An 8,499-nucleotide genomic window follows, 5' to 3' on the forward strand; every position below is an offset into this window, starting at 1 on the left:
TGCATTCATTCATTCATCCTTTTTTCAATCATTCATTTACTTTTTTGGGGGGGAGGGGGAACTTGCGTAATCGTTTATTTATTTTGTTGATCTGTTGTTCACGTCGCAGGTTTTGTAGTCGTTATTTGCCTGTTTCGTTTACTTCCTGATTGATTCACACACGCCCTCATAAACGTACACAGGCTTGCACAAAGAGAAAGGCATTCCCGCTGCATATTAGGAGATGCTCTGTACCCGTCATGAAGGTTTGACAGTGACCACGAACGCACGGTAAATCCTTCAGTTACTATACTGAGAAAAAAAAAGAAAAAAAAGTGAACCTGAACCCATCGATTTCTACCTGCAGTTGTGCGTGTGTATGTATGTATGTGGTATGTTTATACTGTACGTATGTGTATGTGTGTGTCTTTGTGAGCATGTATGTCTGTGTGTACGGATGTATGAGGGCTTGTGTGTATGTGAGCATGACTTAGTGCGTACCTACATGTGTAGGTCACTGCGCACACAGTATAAATGTATTTGTGCACATGTGTTGTTGCATGTACAGTACGTACATATTATAGAGTGACATGAATATGCATGATACGATGTCATGCATGTATTTACTGTACGCCTGTTGAGTGTGTGGGTTGGAACAGTCGGCCTAAGAAGTGCCGGCGGAGTATCCAGAAGTTTTCGGTTAGCGATAGTGTCCATACTCTTCCTTATATCTGTACGAGGTGAAACCTAATAGGTAAAATTGTTACAAAAAACATTAAATCCATGACCAGTTATCTGTATATTTCAAAATTATTGTAGGAAGCAGTTGGTTAGTTACGATAATAGGAATTCCTAATCGGAACAAACTGATATTTCACAACTGGCGCTCAGGAAGAGTCGGGAATAATTATTTTGTGGATTTCAAATCTAGCATGGTAGCAGGCAGTGATTTTTGGGTAGCGTAAGACTGAACAAAAGCGAGCTTCAATAAACACTGGAAATGATTAATGATTATTTATAAAATAATAATTTCCGTTACAATACGAGGGAATAATTTCAAGTCATTTATTTCCGTTTCCAATGTCTCCATGGACGACGACAGAAAGCGGGAAGGAGGCGTAAGCCAGTAAGCTATTATAAATGTTTCGATTAACACGCACGAAAGGAGATAACATTCACTCAAAGACATGCAGTTATTACACTGCCTTTGGCCAGTTTCCCTTGAAAAAAAATCTCAGGATTATTTCATATAAGACAGAGGGCTATCGGTGAAAGAAGTAAAAAAAAAAAAAAAAAAAAAAAAAAAAATCGAAATTTGCCTACATTAGAGTCGGAGCTCCTTGGAGAATGCTACCTACTGTCAGTGTCTGATATCCTCAGTGCATAATCGATTCGCAAGAGTAATAAAATGCAGAGGTTCATAAACCAAACATTGAGTTCAAAACTTCCAAATAAGCATTTTCTGTTCAGCAGGACATTAGAGTTTATAAAAAAAAAAAAAATGACTGGGAGTTATAGGCGTACTGGCCACCGCGCGCGAAATTAATACATTTCACATTGATTCAAATCGGGAAAGATAACTAAGTGTTACCATCTAATATATCACTGCCTCCTGTTATTCATTTTACATCATTATTTGCGCGATATAATATATACGTTATTTGGCATGACGTGATGAAGGCATTGAATGTTTACCTTATATTCACTGTTTTCATAGAACGTATGGCAGTGGAGAGTGACCGAAGCAATCTGACTCTGTGCCGTCACTTCTTGGGGCGACGGTACGTTGTTGTTGGTTCTCCAGATGAATAAGAAGGCCCGCACGCCCATATTTACTCTCTTATTTTGTCTCTATTGTTTTAACCCCCAGCCCTAGTTCAAAACATTTCGATTGTGCCTACGTGCCCATCCCAAACCACCGTTTCCGAAAAGAAAGAAAAAGAAAGACATGAAGGAAAAAAAAAAAAAGTCGACAAACCAGAGTTTCTGAGAGGCAAATTTGTAAGTCTGTCTTTCTCCTTTTTATCGAAAATCTTGTTTAGCTAGCTAACTGGCGGTTGGTTTCGTTGGTTTTTGAGGTAGGTGTTTTGTGGTTTGTGGGTGACTAGCAGCAGTATTGCAGTCTCTTGAGATCACTTGTCAGTGTATGTTGTTAGATGCGGGTACTGTTTGAGTAACTTGTTGAAGTTGGTTTTCCGTTCACGTAGAGTTTCATAGCGTTTAGTATATAGGATGTGGGTCGGTTGATATGGCTCTTAGGCTACTTGGGAACCATCTGTGAAAATTAAGGTTGTTGCCTTTGGTGGTGTTCTTAAGCTCGTTGTAGATGTTATTACTGTGGATTTCTATTTTTCCCCAGATCTTTTTCGGCTTGACTGTGGAGTCTGATGTTCAAAGGTAGGGTTTTGGTTGTTAAGTGGATCTGCTCAGTGTTGAGTGTACAGGGATAATGTTGATCCGTCGCAAATCTAAGGGCCTTGTTTTGGATGACCTGTAGCTGTTTTAACTGATTTTTGCTTAGTGTGTGAGTTGATATGGGTGGGTATTCTAGGATTGGGAGGACTAGTGCCTTGACAAGATGAGCTTTGATTTTTATAGGCTTATTTTTAAATCGGTACAGGCGGCTTAGGGCCCACGCGGTGAATATGGTGAACAGACAAGGAAAGTAAGCTGCTGAAATCCTTATATGTGATTGCTGCCAGATCGCAGCCCGGCTTCTGCCTCCTTCCCATTCGCGGGTGGGATGGGGCCGGACCGGGAAGACGGGTATTTAAGGGACGGTCACGGGCGGGTGACGCATTAGTCTTCTCCTGAAGGTCCTGCTCCAGCGACGACAACGAAGACGATACTACCATGTCCGGACGTGGCAAGGTGAAGGGAAAGTCCAAGTCCCGATCTGGCAGGGCTGGGCTCCAGTTCCCCGTCAGCAGGATCGACCGTCTCCTTCGTAAAGGCAATTACGCCGAGCGTGTGGGTGCTGACGCCCCCGTCTACTTGGCTGCAGTCATGGAGTACTTAGCAGCTGAAGTGCTTGAGCTGGCTGGCAACGCAGCCCATGACAACAAGAAGACTCGTATCATTCCCCGTCACCTGCAGTTGGTTATCCGTTATGACGAGGAGCTCAACAAGCTCCTCTCTGGCGTCACCATCGCCCAGGGAGGTGTCCTGCCTAACATCCAGGCTGTGCTGCTCCCCAAGAAGACGGAGAAGAAATAAACGCTTCCAAGAAATTCTTCTTCTTCACCTCCACCGGCTCCTTTAGGAGCCACATTCGTTTCTTGAGAGAGAATAGACTTTGGCATTGCCCAACATCATCTTTGTGTATGGATGAATGTGTTGGTATACTGTATGTATGTGTCTGTCTGTTTCTATGTGGTATGAGTTGAATGCTGGGATATGTCTGTGGCTATTTTTATGTTCGGTTGGATGTAAGAAGCTACTGACATCAGTGAAGGTCGATTAATAATATTATTATTCCTACTATTACATAGCGTCTTGTTCCGTTCCCAACTGCACCTACATAATACTGTACTGTATAATTATGCCTCCTAAATAAATGCCTGGCCGGGTGGATGAATGAAAACACAGGTGATGATGGCTATTCTCCCACCATCGAAGGAATGGACAAAGTCGTTCAGTGACAGAGGATATGGTGATGTATACAACAGTATATATATTATCCGTGTGGTGACGACCATGGTGGGTTAACACCCCGAAATAAGAGCAATAATGGTAATAATGAAGAAAATACTATTCATTCATTTCTCTCGTCATTAGTAGTATTGCAACAACTAGTTACTACAAAATCAAAAAACAATACCACCACCATCTATCTCTTCATCCATCCATCCATCATCATCATCATCATCATCATCAAGATTAATAATAATATTAAAAATCATCAGCTGCAGCAGCCATCGAACTGCGAGCTCCGGTAGAGGCCTGCTTAGTGAAACTGTTGGGAGGCGAGTGTCAGCCACCTTTTCAACCACCTCTTCTATATAATGAACTAGCGGTCGTGCAAGTACCAACCGGATCCATTTAAATTTGATTTCAGGCCTCGGCGGTTGTATGGCGGTTGATGCAATGCTTGTACGATGGGTGATTGGTGGGTTTTGGCACTTAGAGAAAACGGCCGTGACAGCAACAAATTCAAGAGATAATTTGTTCATCTGCAGAGGCCCCTCACCTCGATCGAAAGAAATCTCGGCCCTTTTCAGGGCCAAAACCCTTCTTCAAAGAGAGATGATGACAGACCCTCAGTTTAGGTTTCCATATATCAGCTCTTCCTACGGAGCAAAGCATGCTCTCTCTCACACACACACACACACACACACACACACACACACACACACACACAGACGAATGAACTCCAATACTTACATACAGACATGCATTCATTCCTCTTTTTTTTTTTTTCAGTCATTTACTTTTTTTTTTTGGAAGGGGGGGAGGAATACTTGCCTATTTGTTTATTTCTTTTATTGATGTGTTGTTCACGTCGCAGTTTTTGTTTTCGTTATTTGCCTGTTTCTTTTACTTACTCATCGCTTCACTCACGCCCTCATAAAGGTACACAGGTTGGCACAACGAGAAAGGCATTCCCGCTGCATATTAGGAAATGCTCTCTATCCGGCATGAACGCACGGTGAATTCTTCAGTTACTATGCTGGAAAAAAAAAGATGTGAACCTGAACCCATTGATTTTCGCCTGCAGTTGTGCGCGTGTATGTATGTTTATACTGTACCTATGTATTTGTGTGTCTTTCTGAGCATGTATGTCTGTGTGTACGGACGTATGAGGACACACACACACACACACACACACACACACACACACTTACGGAGGAATGAACTGTACTTATATACTTACATACATGCATTCATTCATTCATCCTTTTTTCAATCATTCATTTACTTTTTTTGGGGGGAGGGGGAACTTGCGTAATCGTTTATTTATTTCGTTGATCTGTTGTTCACGTCGCAGGTTTTGTAGTCGTTATTTGCCTGTTTCGTTTACTTCCTGATTGATTCACTCACGCCCTCATAAACGTACACAGGCTTGCACAAAGAGAAAGGCATTCCCGCTGCATATTAGGAGATGCTCTGTACCCGTCATGAAGGTTTGACAGTGACCACGAACGCACGGTAAATCCTTCAGTTACTATACTGAGAAAAAAAAAAAGAAAAAAAAGTGAACCTGAACCCATCGATTTCTACCTGCAGTTGTGCGTGTGTATGTATGTATGTTGTATGTTTATACTGTACGTATGTGTATGTGTGTGTCTTTGTGAGCATGTATGTCTGTGTGTACGGATGTATGAGGGCTTGTGTGTATGTGAGCATGACTTAGTGCGTACGTACATGTGTAGGTCACTGCGCACACAGTATAAATGTATTTGTGCACATGTGTTGTTGTATGTACAGTACGTACATATTATAGAGTGACATGAATATGCATGATACGATGTCATGCATGTATTTACTGTACGCCTGTTGAGTGTGTGGGTTGGAACAGTCGGCCTAAGAAGTGCCGGCGGAGTATCCAGAAGTTTTCGGTCAGCGATAGTGTCCATACTCTTCCTTATATCTGTACGAGGTGAAACCTAATAGGTAAAATTGTTACAAAAAACATTAAATCCATGACCAGTTATCTGTATATTTCAAAATTATTGTAGGAAGCAGTTGGTTAGTTACGATAATAGGAATTCCTAAACGGAACTAACTGATATTTCACAACTGGCGCTCAGAAAGAGTCGGGAATAATTATTTTGTGGAGTTCAAATCTAGCATGGTAGCAGGCAGTGATTTTTGGGTAGCGTAAGACTGAACAAAAGCGAGCTTCAATAAACACTGGAAATGATTAATGATTATTTATAAAATAATAATTTCCGTTACAATACGAGGGAATAATTTCAAGTCATTTATTTCCGTTTCCAATGTCTCCATGGACGACGACAGAAAGCGGGAAGGAGGCGTAAGCCAGTAAGCTATTTTAAATGTTTCGATCAACACGCACGAAAGGAGATAACATTCACTCAAAGACATGCAGTTATTACACTGCCTTTGGCCAGTTTCCCTTGAAAAAAATCTCAGGATTATTTCATATAAGACAGAGGGCTATCGGTGAAAGAAGTAAAAAAAAAAAAAAAAAAAAAAAAAATCGAAATTTGCCTACATTAGAGTCGGAGCTCCTTGGAGAATGCTACCTACTGTCAGTGTCTGATATCCTCAGTGCATAATCGATTCGCAAGAGTAATAAAATGCAGAGGTTCATAAACCAAACATTGAGTTCAAAACTTCCAAATAAGCATTTTCTGTTCAGCAGGACATTAGAGTTTATAAAAAAAAAAAAAATGACTGGGAGTTATAGGCGTACTGGCCACCGCGCGCGAAATTAATACATTTCACATTCATTCAAATCGGGAAAGATAACTAAGTGTTACCATCTAATATATCACTGCCTCCTGTTATTCATTTTACATCATTATTTGCGCGATATAATATATACGTTATTTGGCATGACGTGATGAAGGCATTGAATGTTAACCTTATATTCACTGTTTTCATAGAACGTATGGCAGTGGAGAGTGACCGAAGCAATCTGACTCTGTGCCGTCACTTCTTGGGACGACGGTACGTTGTTGTTGGTTCTCCAGATGAATAAGAAGGCCCGCACGCCCATATTTACTCTTTTATTTTGTCGCTATTGTTTTAACCCCCAGCCCTAGTTCAAAACATTTCGATTGTGCCTACGTGCCCATCCCAAACCACCGTTGCCGAAAAGAAAGAAAAAGAAAGACATGAAGGAAAAAAAAAAAAAAGGCGACAAACCAGAGTTTCTGAGAGGCAAATTTGTAAGTCTGTCTTTCCCCTTTTTATCGAAAATCTTGTTTAGCTAGCTAACTGGCGGTTGGTTTCGTTGGTTTTTGAGGTAGGTGTTTTGTGGTTTGTGGGTGACTAGCAGCAGTATTGCAGTCTCTTGAGATCACTTGTCAGTGTATGTTGTTAGATGCGGGTACTGTTTGAGTAACTTGTTGAAGTTGGTTTTCCGTTCCCGTAGAGTTTCATAGCGTTTAGTATATAGGATGTGGGTCGGTTGATATGGCTCTTGGGCTACTTGGGAACCATCTGTGAAAATTAAGGTTGTTGTCTTCGGTGGTGTTCTTAAGCTTGTTTGTAGATGTTATTACTGTGGATTTCTATTTTTCCCCAGATCTATTCGGCTTGACTGTGGAGTCTGATGTTCAAAGGTAGGGTTTTGGTTGTTAAGTGGATCTGCTCAGTGTTGAGTGTACAGGGATAATGTTGATCCGTCGCAAATCTAAGGGCCTTGTTTTGGATGCCCTGTAGCTGTTTTAACTGATTTTTGCTTAGTGTGTGAGTTGATATGGGTGGGTATTCTAGGATTGGGAGGACTAGTGCCTTGACAAGATGAGCTTTGATTTTTATAGGCTTATTTTTAAATCGGTACAGACGACTTAGGGCCCACGCGGTGAATATGGTGAACAGACAAGGAAAGTAAGCTGCTGAAATCCTTATATGTGATTGCTGCCAGATCGCAGCCCGGCTTCTGCCTCCTTCCCATTCGCGGGTGGGATGGGGCCGGACCGGGAAGACGGGTATTTAAGGGAAGGTCACGGGCGGGTGACGCATTAGTCTTCTCCTGAAGGTCCTGCTCCAGCGACGACGACGAAGACGATACTACCATGTCCGGACGTGGCAAGGTGAAGGGAAAGTCCAAGTCCCGATCTGGCAGGGCTGGGCTCCAGTTCCCCGTCGGCAGGATCGACCGTCTCCTTCGTAAAGGCAATTACGCCGAGCGTGTGGGTGCTGACGCCCCAGTCTACTTGGCTGCAGTCATGGAGTACTTAGCAGCTGAAGTGCTTGAGCTGGCTGGCAACGCAGCCCATGACAACAAGAAGACTCGTATCATTCCCCGTCACCTGCAGTTGGTTATCCGTTATGACGAGGAGCTCAACAAGCTCCTCTCTGGCGTCACCATCGCCCAGGGAGGTGTCCTGCCTAACATCCAGGCTGTGCTGCTCCCCAAGAAGACGGAGAAGAAATAAACGCTTCCAAGAAATTCTTCTTCTTCTTCACCTCCACCGGCTCCTTTAGGAGCCACATTCGTTTCTTGAGAGAGAATAGACTTTGGCATTGCCCAACATCATCTTTGTGTATGGATGAATGTGTTGGTATACTGTATGTATGTGTCTGTCTGTTTCTATGTGGTATGAGTTGAATGCTGGCATATGTCTGTGGCTATTTTTATGTTCGGTTGGATGTAAGAAGCTACTGACATCAGTGAAGGTCGATTAATAATATTATTATTCCTACTATTACATAGCGTCTTGTTCCGTTCCCAACTGCACCTACATATTACTGTACTGTATAATTATGCCTCCTAAATAAATGCCTGGCCGGGTGGATGAATGAAAACACAGGTGATGATGGCTATTCTCCCACCATCGAAGGAATGGACAAAGTCGTTCAGTGACAGAGGATATGGTGATGTAT

At 42.3% G+C, this 8,499-nt stretch overlaps 2 protein-coding genes across 2 annotated transcripts; both read left to right on the plus strand.

Moving 5' to 3' along the window:
• Positions 1-2,832: 2,832 nt before the first annotated feature.
• Positions 2,833-3,195, plus strand: LOC145389455 (histone H2A-like). The gene has a single exon (XM_080264751.1). It carries the CDS (start codon positions 2,833-2,835, stop codon positions 3,193-3,195), a length of 363 nt encoding a protein of 120 aa, XP_080120877.1.
• A 4,493-nt stretch (positions 3,196-7,688) lies between these two features.
• Positions 7,689-8,051, plus strand: LOC145389456 (histone H2A-like). Its single transcript, XM_080264752.1, has one exon. The coding sequence runs from the start codon at positions 7,689-7,691 to the stop codon at positions 8,049-8,051; it is 363 nt and encodes a 120-aa protein (XP_080120878.1).
• Positions 8,052-8,499: the final 448 nt, after the last annotated feature.

The sequence above is a fragment of the Coenobita brevimanus genome, chromosome 117 (assembly GCF_032717465.1).
Source record: "Coenobita brevimanus isolate Jiangsu-jjx chromosome 117, ASM3271746v2, whole genome shotgun sequence".
Lineage (NCBI taxonomy): Eukaryota > Metazoa > Arthropoda > Malacostraca > Decapoda > Coenobitidae > Coenobita > Coenobita brevimanus.

Excerpts from the sequence above, each read along its gene's own strand:
- LOC145389455 (XM_080264751.1), top strand. The coding sequence starts at position 2,833 with ATGTCCGGACGTGGCAAGGTGAAGGGAAAGTCCAAGTCCCGATCTGGC.
- LOC145389456 (XM_080264752.1), top strand. The coding sequence starts at position 7,689 with ATGTCCGGACGTGGCAAGGTGAAGGGAAAGTCCAAGTCCCGATCTGGC.